The sequence below is a fragment of the Tasmannia lanceolata genome, unplaced genomic scaffold (assembly GCF_043159265.1).
Source record: "Tasmannia lanceolata isolate RefF3 unplaced genomic scaffold, GAP_Taslan_0.1 ptg000018l, whole genome shotgun sequence".
Classification (NCBI taxonomy): domain Eukaryota; kingdom Viridiplantae; phylum Streptophyta; class Magnoliopsida; order Canellales; family Winteraceae; genus Tasmannia; species Tasmannia lanceolata.
The window spans coordinates 13,144,279-13,164,737 of record NW_027518695.1 but is presented as its reverse complement, the minus strand read 5'-3'; the positions used below and the strand labels follow the sequence as shown (position 1 = coordinate 13,164,737).

Sequence of the window (20,459 nt, the reverse complement as noted above, 5' to 3'; positions counted from 1 at the left end):
GCCTTCTGTGTTTATTCATAGATCATTGCTTTTGTTTTTTAACCAATGATGCATAAGACTTCTACATGATCCTTGCAATGACCAAAATACCCTTATTCATCTGAAAATGATATCCCCACGCCCTTTTCTGATAATGGCACCCTTTGCTTAACGCTTTTTTGTGATGGGCTGTTGTTAATATCCTGTGGCAAATGGTATTTGCACTACTATGTTTTGATGGTGAGACAAACTCACCTTGTCTTTTCCATTTTAATTGCTTGCTAATAGCGATTTCGGAATTGTAATAGCTTTTGATAGCTGATTAAATAATAAAAGATAGATGAGTAACTCATTATCATTGTTAATTTTGAAAAGACTATGGATGTCATTTTCCTGTTACTTCCTTTTTGTGGACGATTCTCATCGTGGGTGTGCAATGGGTCCATTTATTTGCCCTATTTCTAGGGTTACTAGATGTTTTGGTTGGTTTTGGGGCGTCACATCATCTAGGTTTTTAGTTGCATGTTTTGATACGAACTATTAAGAGACTACTTTTGTCTCTCCTTTGTCAGCCTGTGTAGCATAGCATAACTTTGGTCGAATGGTCCCCCACCAGATTACTTGAAAAAATAAAAAAAATTTCTAAGTAGAGCCTTGGGATCTACCACTCCTCTCTCTTTCTCTCTCCCCTCACTCTATATTGGTAATGGCCCTCATGTTGCCTCTATTTTGGCAATGACTTCAGTTGACAACCAAACACAAATATACAAATATGAGTACTTGAGTTCTACTTCATCACTAGCGTACAAATTCTGCAGCCAAACTCACCAAGGCCAGTTCTAAATTTAAAGGAAGGGGTGTAAGTACTAGAATGGGTGGCAAAATAGATGAGGGGGAAGAGGGGGATAAATGTACCGGTTACAGGCGGTGGAAGGGTGTAGACCTGGCAAAAGCGACCCGTGACCCACCCGCAAATTTGCGGGCACGGGTCTGAGTTTTAGTGACCCGTCAAAACTAACCCGCAAGTGACCCAATCCGCAAAAACACGGGTCGGGTCGGGTCAACCCGCGAGCACCCGCAAGTCACTTTGCTTTTTTAAGGGTGATGATTTTGTTATGCTAATCTAGTTAGATGGCTTTTTTTTCTAATGCGAAGGATGGTGATTTTGTCATGCTAATCTATTTTTTAAGGGTTTGATGCCTGAATAGGTTATGGCTGGCACCATAGAATATAAATAGGTTGTGGCTAGCACCATAGGTTGATCCCAACCCTCCGATTTGAATGTTAGAGGGTTGATCACTTGATCCTAACCCTCTATAGATCGGAGGGTTAGGATCAACCTATTGAAATGATTTTTGGGGCACAACCTATTTAGGCTGTGGGCCATCTAATGGACGGTTTGGATCATCCCACGGTGCCGGCCATACCCCCCTCATCAAAATCCAGTTATAACATTTTCAAAAATAAACAACTCTTTGAATTTGCGGGTGCCCTGCGGGTTGACCCGGCCCACCCGCGGGCCGCACGGGTCACCTAAATTCTGACCTGCAAAAATGCAGGTCATCTCCTTACCCGACCCGTGTGACCCGCACCCGCGGGTTGACCCAGCCCGACCCATCCGTTTGCCAGGTCTAGAAGGGTGTACGGGACTCAGTTTTCTGTGTCTGTACGATTCTGGAAGAGCCACTGTGTTGTGGGCTATGCCTGGTCACATCAATCAATCAAAGAGCAGTAGTAATAACACCGCCCCCCCCCCCCCCCCGCCATACAATTAAGACCGGTGGAATCATCACCATCTTCGTACCACGTCTCTCTCTTTTACAGGAGGGGTGGGGTCTCTTGTTCCTTTCAATCCTTTCATCAGTCAAGACAAAAATCCTATGTACCCAACCTATGTATCAAGAGGGTCTATTAGATACCTTACTCGTACGCCAAAAAGCTCAATAGTTCATGTGAAGAATTAGCTAAGCCCCTTAAACTCCTCTCATGCCAGGCTAGGTCCTACCTAGTCCCATATCCAGCAGGCACCCAATTGGGACTCTAATATTTCATTAGATACCTTACTTATGCGCCAAAAGCTCTATAGTTCATGGAAAGAATTAGCTAGGCCCTTTAAACTCCTCTCATGCCAGGCTAGGTCCTACCTAGTCCCATATCCAGGTGTATACCCAATTGGGACTTTAATATTTCATTAGATACCTTACTTATACCCCAAAAAGCTCTATAGTTCATGGAAAGAATTAGCTAGGCCGGCACCCACCCAATTGGGACTTTAATATTTCATCATGCCTTTGCATTCGCATCTTCAGTGGCCCACTCTGTGGAGGCTTTTTACTCTGGTCTTTTAATTCAGGTTGCTTCTTTAGCGGCGGTCCACTATGTGATAACTTTAATAATATGTTGACTTTACTCTCTAACCCTTTCCATGTAGTTCCTTTCCTAGTCTACAACATATATAGGACTGAAGTTCAAGAGAAAAGGAGTAAAAGGTTTCATTTTTTAAATTGGGTGGTAAATTTGTAAATAAGTAAAATTTTTAAAAATAAATTTTGTACTTATTTAAAATAAAATATTAACATTTTCTTTAAACCAAGGTTGTGAATATACCAGACCAAGGTTCCAAACCATATGACAATGTGAGTACTCTTATATCACTTTCAGGCTAATTGCTTTCGTGTTACATCGATATTGGAGTTTCAATTCAAAGCTTTCTCATTAATCACATTATTCATGTTTTAAAATCGGTTTGGATGCGCGGCATAGGCTCAATAAATAATTGATGTTAATCACATTATTCATGTTTTAAAATCGTTTTGGATGCGCAGCATAGACTCACATTGTAGTGGAATAAGAAGTAAACATGGTGGAGACAAGCATTGAATTTGCCTGGAATTACCTAAGCGGATAGTGGTAAGTAGTGGTTGGTTGCACCGAATAAATAGTAGGGGAATATTAGTGGTGTCATTAGAGAGGAAAGACAGAGGGAAGAGAGAGAAAGAGAGAGAAGCACCTTTCCCAAGATTTTTTAAGAAAAATTCCACCTTTATGGTGGATTTTGGCTTGGAAGTAGCAAGGACGGGACAAAAATAGCCCCCTTTTTTTTTGGATGGGTAAGCTGGGGTTAGGCAAGACCCCGACCAGATTTATTGCATGAGAAAAAGAAAGATACACATGAAGCATAGGAACAAACCCACCAAACAGGCTGGGGGCTCACAACAACACAGAAAGAAACACAAAAAGAGCAAAACCAAAAACATCAAGAGAAACAAGCAAGGATTCAGAATTACCCTGGCTCACTAACCAAAGCCAAAAAAACTTCTCCCAAGGTGGAAGCCTACTCAAACAAAACCCAGGATTATCCCAAGTTTGGAGGAGGCTTGAAAAGGGAGGGAAGAACACAGGTTGGAGAAAGACGAAGGAGACTAGCCGGAGACTTCGCTTTTTTATCTTTACTTCTAGTAACCTTTTGCCAATTTCCATCTTCAACGGGGTGAGGTGAATCAGAGATTTGTCTCTTGACAACAAAATAGCCCTTATTCACTAAACCAACACATTTTTTTACAATGTTCTTTTGACTTAATTAGTGTAATATTAAACCTACTCTTCGCCTAGTTGTTGCTGCTGCTGTTGTCATTCTTTCAATGTGAATATGTACTTCTATGCCTTATGAGCACAGGATTTGAAAAGAATATAAAAAAATAATAGACTATTTAAATAAGACGGTAGAAAAAGAAAATAAATCCAGCTTGGCTAAGTGACTTGACTTGAGAATTGCCCCAATTAACACAAAAATTCTACGGGTGTGAACTAGTTTTTTTCAACTTGTCGCCCACAATGATGGTTTAAAATTGACTAGTCCCAGTTCAGTTGGATGGGTTTTCAAACTATGGTTGATATGCAATTAGATTTTATTTATTTGAATATTTTTGTTATACATTTAATACTATTTGATCCTTACTTTTAAATGATTAAATATTAAATTAATAATTATTTAATTCTCTATCACCAATAGTCTGCATGTGTGTCGTCTAGGGTTTATTTGTAATTCATAATCATTGTTTGATTATGCCATGAATAAGAAGACCTTTTCCTAGTTTGCATTGTATTCTAGGTTAGGTTGTTCTTGATAAGTCCTACCCCATACAATTTCTATATCGAAAACACGAGCAATGATAGATACAAGGGAGCCCTTGCATAAAACTGATTTTACTTTTTCAACCAATTTTAAAATGTAACTGAAAATGACGTGAATCCAATGAAGAGCCCTTTTTGGCTCTTTATGCAAGGGCTCCATTGTATCTATCATTGCTCCGAAAACATTTTATCTTCAAGAAGGAAGGATAACAAATTTCCTTGTGCTGAGAAAATCCATCAGGCAAATCCCATAAAATCGTGCACAAAAAAAATGAAAAAGTAGAAATAAAAATGAAATTTTACGTGGTTCGGCCAGGATGCCTTCTTTCAAAGGCGAAATACGATCTTTACTATAAAAAAGAAAATAATACAAGGATTACAATGGATTATAGCCCCAGATCCACAAATTGCAACCCTTACTGTTACTTCTAAACAAGAAAAGCCCGAGAAAACCACAAGAGAAAAAACTAAGAGAACAAACCAAGGAGAACATGCACGCATACACTCCCTCTTTTCTCTCTCTCACCAGCTCTTTGCAACCGCCACACAAAGAGCCTCCCACGCTCTTGACTGTAAGAATAAAAGATCTTTTATACTAGATTTTTTTACAAAAAACTAAAGAGGCCTACTTTCTCGTTTTTGCCTTCCTACCATAACCATGATCCTTACTACGTTAGGAAATTGAGGTGGGAAAGAAGGCAATTTTCCCATTAATCTCCACCTCGGCTTATTTTTCAGTCACCTAAAGATTTTTCGTTGATGTCGCCACTGGTACACCATCGCCGCAGACGTAGGAACTGTCATCTCCTCGTCATCGTTTACAAACTGAAAACTCGTCTCTGGACCAACTGCGAAAGAGAACTTATGTATGCACACACCTAGAGTCTAATCGGCCAAGTGACATTAGATTCTTCCGTATCTTTGGGACATACGCCACACCAATCAAATTATGAACCATTCCATCGAACATCTTGATCTTCACTATTCCAACTCGCATGACATCACAAGTGTCTAATCCTTGCACTCGCTCGTCATTGAAGGACAATATACCTGCTCATCATCAATAACCAGAGTGCCCTGAATCCAAAATCCGCTCATCATGAGGATAAGCTCTGCTCATCCTCTACTGCCACCATCACATTTGTATCACCATTGTCTGGACAATCACGCTTGATGTAGTCATATTCCTTTCAACAATAATACTACACGCCATTTCCGCTGACCTTAGATCTTGACCTGCCTTTTCCTGATCCCTTATCAGACAATTTTCATCTTCGATTCTCCCTCACAAATAATCAACCCATGCTGTTGACCAACATCTTGATTAGGCCTCCTCTTATTTTTATTTGATAAGAGCGTTATCGTGACTTCTTCCATCTTCACTGTATCCTTACTGAAAAATAACAAAGTCACCATATTATCGTACGAATTATGAAGTGAAGTAAGAAGTAATAGGGCCTAATCTTTTTCATTCATCTTTTCATCAACCTTGTGGAGTTGATCCACATGCTCGTTGAACACAATCACTTGTTCTAGAAGATTTCTACCTTCTTGCATCATCATACCGTACAACTCCAGCTTCAAAGACAATCAATGGCCAAAGCTTTTTGACATATAAAGCTTTTCAATCTTCTCTCATAATTTAGGCACTTCTCGTTCTTTCATAACGTTGAACATAACGCTATCTGTCAAACATAGTCGAATTGTGCTAACCGCCTCTGACTTAATGTTTACCTACTTTGTATACATCATCTTCTCTAGCTTCCCATCACTCTCCTTCAACACCTCAGTTAAGCCCTGTTGAACAAGGATGTTCTTCACCCTCATCTACTATACGGTGAAACTATCCTTCCGTCAAACATGTCGATGTTGAACTAGGTAGAGCTCGACTTTACCGTCACCCCATATTACTCTGAACTTCTCGTTGTAAGGCTTCATGTTGAATGAAAATCTCATATTATCTTTCAACCCTCCCGAGATTATTGTAACTGCGATTAAAACACAACATCCACGATTGCTTCACTAACGCCTTAGGGATCACTCTAACCTCGGGTATGATATCATTTGTTGATAAAATCCGCCAGGCAATTCCAATCCGATAGTGCACAAATAAATAGAAAAGTAAAAATAAACGCAAACCACAATATAAACACTGAGATTTTACGTGGTTCGGCCAAGATGCCTACGTCTACCAGCGAGAACACAATCTTCACTATTAGAAATAAAATAATACAAAGATTACAAGTGATTATAGCTCCAAACGCATAACCCGCAACCTAATCAAGACTGTACACAAGAGAAACCTGAGAAAATCCCAAGAGAACAAACCGAGGAGATTAAGGGTGTCAATTTTGGCTCGGGCTCGGAAGCTCGCTCGAGCTCGGCTCGAATCCTTAACGAGCCGAGCCGAGCCCGATTTAGGCCAGGCTCGGCTCGGCTCGGCTCGTTAAGGCTCGTTAAGAATTTAATATATTTAAATATATATATTATATATTAATATATACATTAAAAGGGTTGTCCATGGAGTGAAAGGGGGGCCAAAATATGTCACTTCATTTTTGGAACCCCATTTGTTACTAGGACCACCCCCCATAGTGTAAAAAAAAGTAGTCAAATTACACTAGTAGGGCTGTCCAGGGAAGATGAGGGGTGTGAACATAATATAACCCAAGCTTGGTAAGGCTCGCGAGCCTGGCCGAGCCTGACCGAGCCCGAGCCTGGTTCGAGCCCGAGCCTCACTTGTGAGCGTAACGAGCCGAGCCGAGCCTGGCCAAGCTCGGCTCGGCTCGTTTACACCCCTAGAGGAGATCACTCTCTGTCTCTCTCTCTCTCTCTTGCCTCCTCTATGCAGTCACCAAACAAAGAGCCTCCCATGCTTTTGGCAGTGAGAATAAAAGATTTTTAATACTAGTTTTTCACCCTAATTAACGACACCCTGGTTAGAATCGTACTCGGGTTCTTTTCCCTTAGTTGGAATTGTACTCGGGCTTCTTTTTGCGAAGATAAAAGAGCATTTTGGAGATAGATATTTTTCTAGATGACGATAGCAGAGCTCTTAGCAAAGGATGATTATTCAACACGCGACATAAGTGCAGGGAGGATATGAAAGGACAAAAGCTTGGCATTGACAGGAAGGAGTGTACGAAAGCTCTCATTTCCATACATAGCTGTCCCCCACTCTCATAGACCATTGGAAGAAAAGTTATGCCTGTTTAGGAAATTCTCTCTTTCTAAAGTCTCACATGGACTTCTTCTCTCATTTCCATACATACCTGTCTCCACTCTCAAATACCATTGGAAGAAAAGTTATGCCTGTTCAGGAAATTCTCTCTTTCTAAAGTCCCACATGGACTCCTTCTCTCTTTGAATTTAACCCCCCCAAGATTCCTTAAAAACACCATCTTTTCAACACTCCCATGAAGATTAAAAAACCCACATCACCATAAATTCTTTTTGAAAACTAGATATGTATGTACCTTGGGTCGTATCAGAATTGAACATGTGGTGGGCCCCCAAGAGCAAGTTGGAATTTTTTTTACAACTTTTAGACTTTTAGATGGCTGCTGTTTGGTAGGTGTAGTGTTAGGTGTCTGATTGATGGTTTTAAATTTGCATTGAATGGGACATGCCTTTTTGGAGGGTGGAAATAGTGAAAGTATATACATACATATATATAGATGGAAATGATATTTCCACCTACTTTTCAGTCCTCCTCCATGTGTTTTCATTCTTCAATCATCCTTCAAGAAGATACAAACAAAAGGGGGTAGAAACGCTGAGAAATGAGATGAAAAATATTCTATATATTTGTACATGAGAGAGCATCTTACCTTAAATGAATTTGAGGTAGATTTTGTCTTATTCATTTAATTCATCTGAGGTGGCTGCTCTCACATGTAACAGCCAGCCGCGAAATGACTTTATGCGATGGACCTTGCCTTTTTTTAGGACACACTCTATCATACTAATACCCAACCCTATCCATTTGGAGATTTGAATTGGTGTTTTCTGCATTATGATTATTGTGAGAAGACAGTTTTCTGCATCATGATTGATTATTGTGAGAAGACATATCCACAATAATTATCAACAGTGGGGCTGGCAATTAAACCCGCGAAAACAGGATCCACCCCGTGGGGGTCGGGGATTCCCCAATTTAACCTGGGACGAGGAATTTTTAAAAATCCCCGAAGCGGGGATGGGGATTGATCGGCCCCATCCCGTCCTGCCCCGATTCAATACCTAATGTTCTGCTTTAAGAGGTAGGCCCCGATTCAAAGAATTGACCAATTCAAAGAGTAATCCCATTACCCATAAATTGGATATAGACTCTTTCCTTGTCATTGATATAATCTAAAATCATCTTATACACATGTCTATCTCTTCGGGAGTCCATGACTTGGAAATCTCTGATTCATTGGTACATGTGGTCTAGTCTAATCTAGCATTTATCATTCACTCTGGTCTACCGTGACTCAGGCCATCACTGAACAATTTCAACATGAGATGGGATTAGTTTTTTTTCTTCAATGAGGCTCTGTTTCTTTCGACGTAAAATGGGCGTAAAAACAAATTTTACACTAAAAATGAGTATAAATTTCGTTTTACGTTCACTAATAGGGGAGCAACAGCAACATTTGTACTATACTAATAAGGGATAATATGCCGGCCCCGGAAGAAATCAGTGGCTTAAAGACATCTTTTACATCATGATTGATCAAAGGTCTAGAAACATCCGATGAGGGTGAGACCAAGGGAAATAGGTCAGACTTGCGTAGCCAACAATATTCATGGACACGATCATCATACAAGGGGTGGGTGGTTCCACCTTTCTCATGTTATTGCCACTCTTAAAATTAGGGATGCTGCCATGTCACATTCCTATGACTAGAAAGAAGAATCAAGTATGAGAACGCAAATGATATTGATTGGCAAATGCCAAATTTTAGGAGTGGCAATACCATCTTCCTTAAGCTCTTCTACTAGAAAATAAGGAAATTTTCAGTCATTTCATGAGTAGTTTGCAGATGTGAAAGTGGAATCAAGAAGAGGCTTACACTTTGTAGAACCAGACAATTCCAAGCCCACTTGATATCACTAATTGTAGAATATTTTCCTTGAGCTCTTCTGATAGCAGTTGAGTGTAAGTTGTGAGAGAAGGTGAATATTTTGAAAAAGGTTTTAGGACAAGGGCATAAGATGAAATGAGCCTTTTCTGTTTCTTTTCTTGTTAAGCTGTATTTTATTAAAAAAAGGTGGTTAAGGTTTCCACCCCCTGAAATTGAAGTAAAACCCTCCTTTTTCGTCACCTTTTGTTAAGACAAGATGGTATCCTTAATTCAGTATCTGTTTCAAAACTAGTGAAACCCATAATCATTTTTTTTGGATTTTTTAACCCAGCCTCATGGGAATTGCAGTATGAGCTTCTGAAATGAGTTCATTTTGTTTTCTTAGTGAAAGGCAGTTAGGTTCTCATCCTCTCCTTTCCTTGGAGGATATTGGCAATCACAGGCTTGCTAGGAAGGTTTTCCCCAATGGAGAGGGTGGCTTAGCACTTGTGGAGATCACAAGTAAGGTGTTTCTCAATGGAGGATCATGACAATTGTATAACTCAGTAGAAAGGTTTTTTACTCATGAAGGATATCAGAAAATGTGGAGTAAAAGTGAGGATCATGACCATTGTATAACTCACTAGAAAGGTTTTAGTCACGAAGGATATCAGAAAATGTGGAGCTTGCTAAGAAAAGTGAAATGTGGCAAAATCCCTCCCCTCCAACTGAGTTGCACCCACAAACCCATTGCAGGTATATTTTCAGTTTCTAGTGGTGGGGTCAGTTTTCTTTCAGTCTATTGATGAAGAAAGTATGCGATAATCATGAGATGGGAAAAAGAAGTGAAGGAATTTGATGTTTTGCTTTATGGGTTTATTAAAATTCGATAGGAAAACCAGCTGATTATTATACTCAGATTTACGTATAATTTTGAGCCCAATAATCTGTTTTTGAGTCACAATCGGGTTCTCAAAATCCAAAACAAACAGGGCATAAGTGCTCAAACAATTATGCAAGGTGTATGGGAAGAATTGATGATACATATTTCAATCACTTTTGAAATTGCAATCTGTGTAGAGGAGCCAAACAGACATATACCGCAGTAAAATATAATAGTAATATATAAGAATCTGATTGCAAAAACGATGAGCAATTTATTTTGATTGTGCATGCAAATGCCATGTAAACTTGCAGAGTATATGAAGTTATACACCATATACATGGTCATAATATGAAAGCTACAATATATGCATTTTTACACTACCACCCCACGGAACCTGGTGTAAATTCTATAGTATTTACTGTGAGATAACATACCTTCCTTGAGGATTTTGGTATTGGGGCCGATTTCCCTCTGGGCATTCTGCATTGTACTTTCTCCCACTAATTCCAGAAACTCAAAATGTTCCATGTAAATTTTGACTCTATAGAAAGAAACATTTTTTTCATTTTCAGCTAATGTTGCAATCTCTGGAATTTGAGGTAAAACCCTCTTCAGGTGCGGCATCACCATCCGCAAACCCTAAAACAAATGCATCTCCTCCATCTTCATCATCAGTGTCGAGGTCTTCCATTGCATATCTCCTTTCAATGTAAGCCAAAGTTTGCCTTCTCTGCAGCCTCAACACATGCATGATAACATCAGGCGTAAGTGTTATCCGTGAACGGTCTTCTCTGCCCTGCCTGTTAGCCTCCATTATCTGCCCAAAAATCGACAAAAGTTAGAAACATTTCATGAAAAAAATGCTGGAAAAAGGTCTGAAATACGAGGCAAAAAAACATACCTCTTCTACATTACCAGGCAGTGAGATTGGATCCTTAGCTATGGGAGCCCAAAGCTTAACATTTTTTTCTATGCCACTCGTAGCGAGAACAGGCACATGCGGATGGGGCTCCAGACAGTTTACAATGTGTCTGTCCCCAATCATTAAACGCAATAGTTCTCCCCCCTTCTTTTTCCAGATGAATATACGACCACAATCGGACCCACTCACAACATACTCATCGTTGGGGCCAAAGAAACTCACGCCTTTAACTGTTTGTGAATTTCTGTGGCCCATATATACTTGTGGCTGGTCCAATTTCTGCAAATCCTCAGAAGAGGCAGACAGTGGATTTGGACCAATTCCCATGTTCTTCTGAAAGAGATAGACAAGTTCATCATTGTACGAGACAAGTAACTCGCTCTTGTTAGAATACGCCAGCCCAGTGATGTGAACATTGTCAGTACCAAACAGGTGACGGGGAGAGAAAGTATTCACTGGTCGGTCGGAATCACTAGACGCATCCCACTGATAATTCCTTATGTCGTAGACACGTGCATATTCATCAAAGCCTCCCACAGAAAAATAATTAGGGTTGCGTGGGTCTATTACAATCGCATTCAACTGTATGCTTCTTCGAGGCTGCTTGTTCGGTGTGAATGAAGAGCAAGAGAACAGTTTGGTAGCAGAATGACTCCGCAAATCAAACTGCAAAAACGAATTTTTCATCTCTGAAATTGTAATAATAATGAAACACCTTCAAAAGGAATGAAAAAAATTGAGATTCTATAGGAGATGACCCACATGTTGTACGGCACCATCCTCACCGCAACTGTAAAATATGTGTGGACTTCCTGGCTCTATAGCAAGCTTGTGTACACGACCATGATGCTCTGCGAGCCTTTTGGTGTCTACTTGACCATTCTCCAACACCTGGCCAAGCCTGACCTGCAAGGAAAGAAATATGGTTACAACATAAATATACTTTAGGAGCCATTTGGATCTAGAGAAGAAGTACTAATTATGGAATAAATTTCGAGAAAAAAATTCCAGGTCTAGGATTTAAATTTCTTAGAAAATTAGGAAAAAAAATTATTTTGGAATTATTTTCCATGGAAAAAGAGTTAGCCAAACATAGGAAAAACACATTTTCCAGGAAAAATAATCCAAGAAAAATTTTCCTTGCATCCAAACAGCTCCTTTGATAATTTGTCAATAACTGGAATAACTATGACTGAAAATGCTTAGTAAAAAAAATATAAATTTTGAAAATATCGTGTAGTAGTGCAGGAACAAAGGAAGATAGCTCAGTACTTTCGTCATGCTAGAATTTTCCTGGATCACAGGAAGATTACACTGTACTTTGATCAATCTAAAATTTTCAGAGATTGCAGGACAGAGAACCCACTCCCCCTTTATTTTTTATCTTTTGAGCTGAGGTAAGAGTATACAGTAATGTGATTTTGTACATAATTTTATTCTAATGCTGGGAGACTTCTTACTTTTTCTTTTTCTCTAGAACTGTAAGAGATCTTAGAGTCTTAGACAAAGAATGAGAAAAAAGAAAATACAAGTAGATGACTGAGGTAGGAAAATAACCAAGGACTCAAAAAAAAAGGAAGGCACAAACGATAACAGTATGAACAACAATCTTTCACTAGCGAGCAGAAATCTACACCATGTCTGCCCACACACACATCCACAAGTCAATCTGCTATTCTGCTCCGTGTTAGCATATCTAACCACATGTTGAAAAGCACCCTAAACATGAGCAGCTAAATCAAGCGACCCCTCAGTGGGATGTGCCAACCTCTAAGGGTACTCTTTCCCAATTTGCATCCACCTAATCATATTAAGGGAGTCACCCACAATAATTAAGTGGCCACCGAATGGGTAAAGGATCTTAATCCCATTCACTTAGGGGCCGTTTGGATACGCGAATTTTAGAATCCAGGTTTTTAGTTTGAAAACAGTGTAAAAGAGGGTTCATGATCAAGCTGCTGTGTGCTGTCCTGGCAGCGTTTCTTGGATTTGAAGCAAGAAAATCAGGTTTTAAAAATCTCTCCTGCATCCTAAGATCTCTAAAACCTGGAAATATGGGAGGATCTGCTACTCTCTTGCTGATGGAAAGAAGGGAGAGAAGTCAAAAATGAGTCAAAAACGACGGCTGGTCCGCTTCTTCTCTTGTCTCTTAGCTACAATTTTGAAGAAATCCCGGATTCTAAAATCCGTGTATCCAAACGTCCCCTTAAGGTTAATACCTCAGTCTCAGTCAAGTCCTTAACTACAGTAGGACCCGAGCAAGCCAACCTCACCCTACCTGCATGGTCTCTAATGATGCCTCCAATATCTGTTCTTCGGGGTGCCAATGCTAGGTCCGACAAAATTCAGCTCGATTTCTTTCAAGGAAGGCAGCACCCATCTAAGAATAACCCTATGAATATGCACCCTGCTGAAGATAAAGAAATCCCACAATCTCTGCACCACTGACTTAGCAAGGCCCTAGAATGCCATTAGCCACTGCCTACCAAACTATTCTGATGAAAATAACCTCTCAAAGGCCACCAAATTTTTACACTGACTTAAAAGATTTGCCTGTTCCGAATATAGACCAAAACATGGCCAAAAGTCCAAGGTTCCGTAGAGCTCTACCTCTGAACTACCAAGGAGAGAAATCCCACCAGCCAACAGAGACTTCACTGACTTTGGCATCACCCTAACACACTCAAATGTTGGGAGAATTGAATAATGGAAAATCATAAGGAAACCTATAAGGACTGCAATCAACAAAATATGATGCCAATGGTTGCAATGAAGCTTAGAAAATATTTATACGATTATCTCAAAGAAGTTGACGGCAGGCTGAAGGAAAAAAATGCAGTGAAAATATGAGACATGTGGAATGGTTTTACGTCAAACAGAAAAGCAGTGCGCATACCCTTATATGCGAATGCACAAGATGTATGTAACCAATCTGTACTGGGAATTACTGTGCACTCTCAGATGTAATCACGAGTTTTAAGCTTGAGTGTCAAGTGAACAAAACAACCTCTTTTTGAAAGTAGCTGGTCAGTCAGCAGAGCTAGAAATTATACTACTTTGGTTCGAGGGGAGTTCTGTTATCCATGAAGATCCTAGTGTAGAATGTCCGATGGTTAAGCTCCGCAACCAAAAGAGCCAATTTGAAAGTTGTTAAAACCACTCATTGTCTCAATCCAAGATACTAAGATCGAAGGCTCCTCGATATTTGATCTTAGAAGCTTTGGGTGCTCATCAAATTTTCAGTTATCTTCTCTCGACACTGGGGGTTCTGCAGGAGGATTCGTGGTTACGTGGAATGGGGCCAAGTTGTCTCTAGAGGGAGAAATCATCAGCTACTTCTATATTTCAAATTGAGAAGGATAGAAGATAATTCTCTTTGGAAGTTCTCAACCGTCTCCAGACCTGCTTAATTTGATTAGGGAGAGTTGGGACTCTCCTTGGAGTATTGGTGGGGATTTTAAGGCCACTCGTCTAATAGGAGATAGAGCTAGGTGTTCGAGAATCTTTGGGTAGGAACGCCCTGATTAATCTCCATTAGACGAGGGCAGGAAACATATGGGAAAGGAATAAAAGCAAAAGTTGGATAGATCAATTTCTCATTTGTTCGCTTTGGAGTGAGGGATTCCCTGGAATCATTCAATTTGCTCTTCCCAATATAGTCTCAGATCAGACCGCTACTTCTCAATCCTGTTATGGGTTCGCGGGACCCATCCCCTTTCGTTTTGAATTAGCCTGGCTAGAGGAGCCTTCGTTGGAATCTCAAATCTTGTGGGTTAAAGATGGGGGTTCGGGGTCAGCTGTTGTTAGATTAAGCCAGAAGCTGATGTTCATTAAATCTCAACTTAAATTTTGGGCTAAGGAGGCACTTGGCGAATTGAAACTTAGAAAGGCTTCATTATTACAAAATATTAACAGACTTATTGGAATCAGCGATGTGAGATCACTCTCTATGGAGGAATCCTCTGAATGAATTCGTCTATAGGAAGGTAATCATCATCTGATTATCGATGAAGAACTAATGTGGAGACAAAATCCCTGGTTGAAATGGTTAAAAAGGTGAGATAAAATTACAACTTACATTCAAAGTGTTGCTAGTGCCAGAAGGAGAAGTAATAGGATTCATTCCCTGTTAATAAATGACACTAGAATAGAGGATAGGGATTCTAATACCTCAGAAATTTTGATAAGATGTATTCTTCAGATAATTGGCGAGTGGCGACTCAATCTAGAGAATGTGCACTCGAAGAGAGATCCAGCGTGAATATTGTGAGACTTTCTCAGAAGATAAAGTTAAAAAGTATGAGAGCACTTTTATTGATCTTATTACAAAAATTGATGGAGCAGAAAGATTGACTCAGAGGAAATAAGTGTTAGATCTTTTAACCGAGACCGGAAACCTTGGGGTGAAACCAACTGACACACCTATGGAATTTAATCATTGTTTATCTGTAAAAGCTGGCAGACCTCTTGATGATGGAATTTAATCATCACTAGACCTAACTTTACATATTCAGTGAGTATTGTCAGTAGGTTTATGAATGCACCAAGGACAACTCACACGGAAGTTGGGCATCACACTTTAAAATATCTCAAATCATATATAGGTTGGGGTTTCTTGTATAAGAATAATGGCCATCTTGACATCTCAACATTCACATATGCCAATTGGTTTGGTTACCCTGATGATAGGAGAAAAGCCTAACGATATTGTACCTTTGTTGGAGCTAATTACGTAAATTCGAAAAGCAAGAAGTAGAATGTGGTACCAAGGTCAAGTGCATAGGTAAAATATAAGGCTATGGTAGTCAATAGTTCGATGCCTATTTTCTGTGACAACCAACCATTTTCTCAAATCTAGAACCCAACACATAGAGGTTGATTTTCACTTCATACGAGAGGAGGGAATCTGGTTTGATTAGTACTTCCTATGTTTGATCAGTAGATCAATTGACAAATGTGTTCACTAAAGTTCTTCATGAGGAATCAACAGCAGTCTCTTACTTCCAAGATAGGAATGATTAACATCTACTCTCCAACTTGAGGAGTATTCAAGCTATTGCATATGTGAAATGTAGTGGACTGATGTACACTTTTCTTTTTCTTTTATGAACTTTGTTCCCCCTTTTTTTTAAAGTTAAAAAAAAGGGTAATAAAAGAAAAAGAAATGTGTACATCAGTCCACTTTTTTTCCCTTCAATATGGGTATACCTGTAATTTCAATTATAAGTTAGTTAATGTTAATAAAAGAGAGCACCCCCATGATAGAAAGTTCTCCTGCATTTTTTCTCCTCTTCTCTCATATTCTCCCTCTTCATCTCACTAAGTTAATAGATGCAACTTTTTAACAAAGTAATCGTGATATCTCCATCGAGTGTAAACAGGATTCATGGAGAATTTACCGGAGTCTTTAGGTACTTCGAATGTTTTTTATTGAGAAACTGATCTATATATTTAACCGATCAATGAGGATCGACTCTAGTAGATTGCACCACAGGAGATAATTGGATCCATCCAATTTGGCATAAATGAGAGTAGCGACTCGAAAGTAAGTTTGCAATGAGGTGAGGATGACATGAAGAATGAGCAAGGAAGAAATCACAGAAAAAACAAAGAAAAAGGAAGAAAGCGACACAAAATACATTTGATTTGGGGTGAGGACAACCCAAATCAACTACCCGAGAAGAGAGTTGGGGAGGGGGGAGCATCAACCCTTGCTTTGATTCGACCGAATGGATCTTGGTTTTGTGCAACTGCACAAGAGGTTTATTCACAATGAATGGCACTACATCGGACCAACGAGAAACAAACGTAAATTGGAGAAAAGGGAGTAAAATGGAGAGAAAACAGCCGAAAAAACAGTGGAAGAATGACGAGAAAGAAGAGAAAAGGAATAAAACAAAGAGAAGGGACTAGAGAATGGTCAGATGTCGCCATCAGACCTTGGCAATGATCAAATGTCTATCTCCTATCAAACGTTCTGCTTTCTTCTAAAAGTTCACTAAGTCACATGAATTTATAAAAAAATCTTATTTCAAATTATAATGATTTTTTGTATGAGTTTTTTGTTTGCAAAACATAAGTGTATCTTATGGAGATCATCCAATGATTTGATCATTTACAGCATATCCAAAAAACAATTATCATATAAAATTATGGACAAAAAACCTTGAGATAAAAGTGAAAGAAAGTGAATTTAAACAACTGTTGCCACAATGATAGTCATCTCAATGAGTCTACATAACATAAGACTAGTGACGAAATTGTATTTATAATTACTGATAGTGACACATGAAAAAATTTTAACACTGCAAAAATAACTTTCATACAAGGATCCCCTTAAACAAACTTGTCAAATAGTAACCAAGAGCTAAGTGAGAAAAGTAGCCTGGAACAAACCTGACCATCAGCAGCGGAAGTTACTATAATCCGATCATCAGTGAATGGCATAATCCTTGCCTGGAAGATGTTATCTAAATGGCCAGAAGGATATGCGTATTTTTTGCTTTTACCATTCCAGTTCCAAACTATGACTTGCTTGTCATCAGACCCTGAGATAAGAAGGTCGCCAGTCGGGTTAAAATGTACAGTATTAACGCAACCATCATGACCCTGTAGTTTCACATACAGATCTAACCGCTTCACGAGGACCTATTTCAAAAAAATGAAGGCCAAATAAGCAAATTGGGCACTTCCAATAATCCATACAAGATCCATCATCCAAGCAACTATTCTTTAGATGCAGACCAATTTCAATCGCTTTAATTTCACAAAGACAATAAACTTTATTAAGAAGAAACAAAAACATCTCAGTTCTTGTTAAGATAAAATAACCATTCCCGAATTTTTACGCAAGTAGGGCTGTAAATATAATTTACAGTGACCTCCCTACTGTAAACAACCCAGGAACTGAATACCACGCTGGATTTTTGTAGACTTGTAGTCATAAATTCAGGTGTTGGACACCTCCATGAAATAGAATCTTGGCCCTTCGACAATCACGCCGGATAAGTACCGTCGGAGCAGCAGCAAATGAAGAGGAAGACAGCAAAGTAAGAGCACATGAACTGAAGAGGAACAAGCAGCAGACAAACTGGAAATTCCAGTAAAATATAAAATAAATCCAAAGAAATTCACCACTCTTGGCTACTACAGACAAACAGCCCATGGACTCTCTTTTAGACTTGTAACTCCTTGGAAATAAAGTTCCAAAACCATCTAAACACTTAAATTATATTTTTTCTGAGTTAGAACCCAGAAATTACACTTTAGTTGGGTTTCTTCGATTTCTTATCAAAGTATGGCACAAACTCCCCTGTCGTGGGAGATTTTGAAAGCAAGGAAATTGAGTAAATCTAACAAAGTTTCTTCCCCTCATTTCATGTAATGTTTCATTACAAGCTCACATCCTACTTTGAAGGAGTGTTTGAAGTTTATTGTTCAAGAATGTATTGGCCATGGTTTTAAATTTCAACTAAAACCGAAACGAAACAACCAAAGCGTTTCCGTTTCCATCCTCATCAAAACTGGAACCAGAATGACAGAAATGCATAAACCAAAATCGTAAGTGTAATAGTGGTACACTACATCAATATGTACTACATAATTATATTTACATGAATTGCATGCACAATGTGGTGCAAGTATTATGTATAAATATTTATATGAACTAGATGTAAACTTTGATGTACTAAATGATCAAACATGTGTGACTGTGCATGTCACTGGGTGTTCGATGTTTTTAAACAATTGTGGATGGTTGTCTTGCTTATGTGATGATTTCTAAGTCTATATTGTGCTTATTCTACCATTTCTTGAAGTTTCATCTTTAAGTTATATCCTTTGCAATATGTTTCCATATGTTTCAGTGATTTTACAGAATTTCCTCCGAAATTTCAAACTGAAACTGAAAAAGTTTTTATTTCCGTGGCGACCGAAATTTAAAACCTTGGTATTGGTTGCAGATGATTTTAAATTCAGCCAGTATCAAAGAAATTTCAGTTTGGGGATTGTTTCTTACTGGGATGAAGTTTTTCTCTTCTCCTCCCATGAGCTTTCTCGTTTGGTCTTTGGTCTTAACAGGCAAAGAAAACTCAAAATCTATATGAAGGATTATTTCTCCAAATTGTCAACAGATGAGATGATGCTCAGTGGAAATGGAATCGACCCAAAGCCTGGAAACCCAGTGAATTTCACATAACAAAACTAAATATTAATGGAATAGAACATTTTCAAAAAAAAAAAATTAATGGAGTAGAATTGAGAAAAGATCTTTCCAACGTTTCAACAGGCATATTACAATCATGATGTAAGATCTTATGTGGGCAATCACTGATCTAAGATCGATGGTCTAGATTGAAGAATGAGATCAAGTGTGAAATTACTGGAATTACCCGTTTCCACGGTGATCAATAAAGGGTATAAGGGTAATCAGTGCATCTCGTCTCTATTGAGACATGGATGATTAGTGTAGCCCTAGATTCAACTACAACGTGGGCAAAACTCTATGAGGTCTTTTTCTATAGATAAAGGATTTGGTCTCTGCTGCCGTCTAACCTAACCAAAAGAGATCCCCCCTCCAGAGATCAGGCAGACCAGATAGGCAGTAGAAGACACAGCCTGATCGATCACCGCCATGGTAGATCGAGGTAAGTTTCACAATTTTCTTTTGCATCCTAGTATTTCCATGGTTAGATTCTCGTATTGTGTTTGTGATCCCGGCGTATTGATTGAATCCCATGATCCAAAATTTAACACATGAAGCATGAACCAGATTGATTTTATAATGTGGGTCTGAATTTTGCATACGAAAATGTAGAAACTACCAAACTCCTTCTCTTTTCCCCATCAAGAAGAACTAATCAAGGCTTAGCCAAAGCATTAAGAAACTGTAACCATACATTCCAGAACACTAACTCCCAAATCTTATTTCCACAAACTATATCCTAACAGAAAGTTATTACCAGGACCAAGTTACTGAATACAATCAGAGAACAAACATAAAATCATAGAAAGGGGAAAAGAAAAATCAAACAGATAACATTCTCAGAAAAATCAAAGGAAGACCCAGACAATAAGATTAAATTACAAATCAAATCCAAACCTCAGAACCACCGATTCGGTGGGTGAATCTTCGAGGTTGAGATAAACCCATCTCCCTCCTCAAGATTTCAGAAAAACCACTTCCCAAAACCATCAAACGACCCTCCATTTGATAAGAATTTCCCTAGCAGTCGCTCTACAGGGTAGCATATAAAAGAGTTTACCACTGGATCAAAATCAATGCAGTGTGTGAAAAAAATCTTTTGGGGATTTTATTGCATGTCCAGAATCCTTTGTAAACATCTCAGATGCACGATTCAGTCCCACCGACGTCACTATGAGTAGGATCATTGAGGTTCGGTAGGACCCACATAAATGATTTTTTCTTCTTTTTATGTCGAAGTTCCAAAATAAAGAGCGAACATATCACAAGCAAATAATAATAGTCAGG

General features: G+C 38.9%; 1 protein-coding gene across 1 annotated transcript; it reads right to left on the bottom strand.

Annotated features, from left to right (window-relative positions):
* Positions 1-10,259: 10,259 nt before the first annotated feature.
* Positions 10,260-20,438, bottom strand: LOC143851439 (Transducin/WD40 repeat-like superfamily protein). Its single transcript, XM_077360874.1, has 5 exons — positions 20,070-20,438; positions 17,366-17,617; positions 11,732-11,875; positions 10,949-11,635; positions 10,260-10,864 (listed from the first exon to the last, which is right to left on the bottom strand). The coding sequence occupies exons 1-5, from the start codon at positions 20,175-20,177 to the stop codon at positions 10,616-10,618; spliced, it is 1,440 nt and encodes a 479-aa protein (XP_077216989.1). The 5' UTR covers positions 20,178-20,438; the 3' UTR covers positions 10,260-10,615.
* Between the last annotated feature and the right edge of the window lie 21 nt (positions 20,439-20,459).

Bases quoted from the DNA above. Each gene is read 5' to 3' on its own strand.
- LOC143851439 (XM_077360874.1), bottom strand. From the start codon at position 20,177: ATGGAGGGTCGTTTGATGGTTTTGGGAAGTGGTTTTTCTGAAATCTTG. The intron at 17,618-20,069 runs GTTTGGATTTGA...TTTTTGAAATAG, and splicing joins ACCGAATCGGTGGTTCTGAG to GTCCTCGTGAAGCGGTTAGA. The intron at 11,636-11,731 runs GTGGGTCATCTC...TCGTTTTTGCAG, and splicing joins AGGATGGTGCCGTACAACAT to TTTGATTTGCGGAGTCATTC.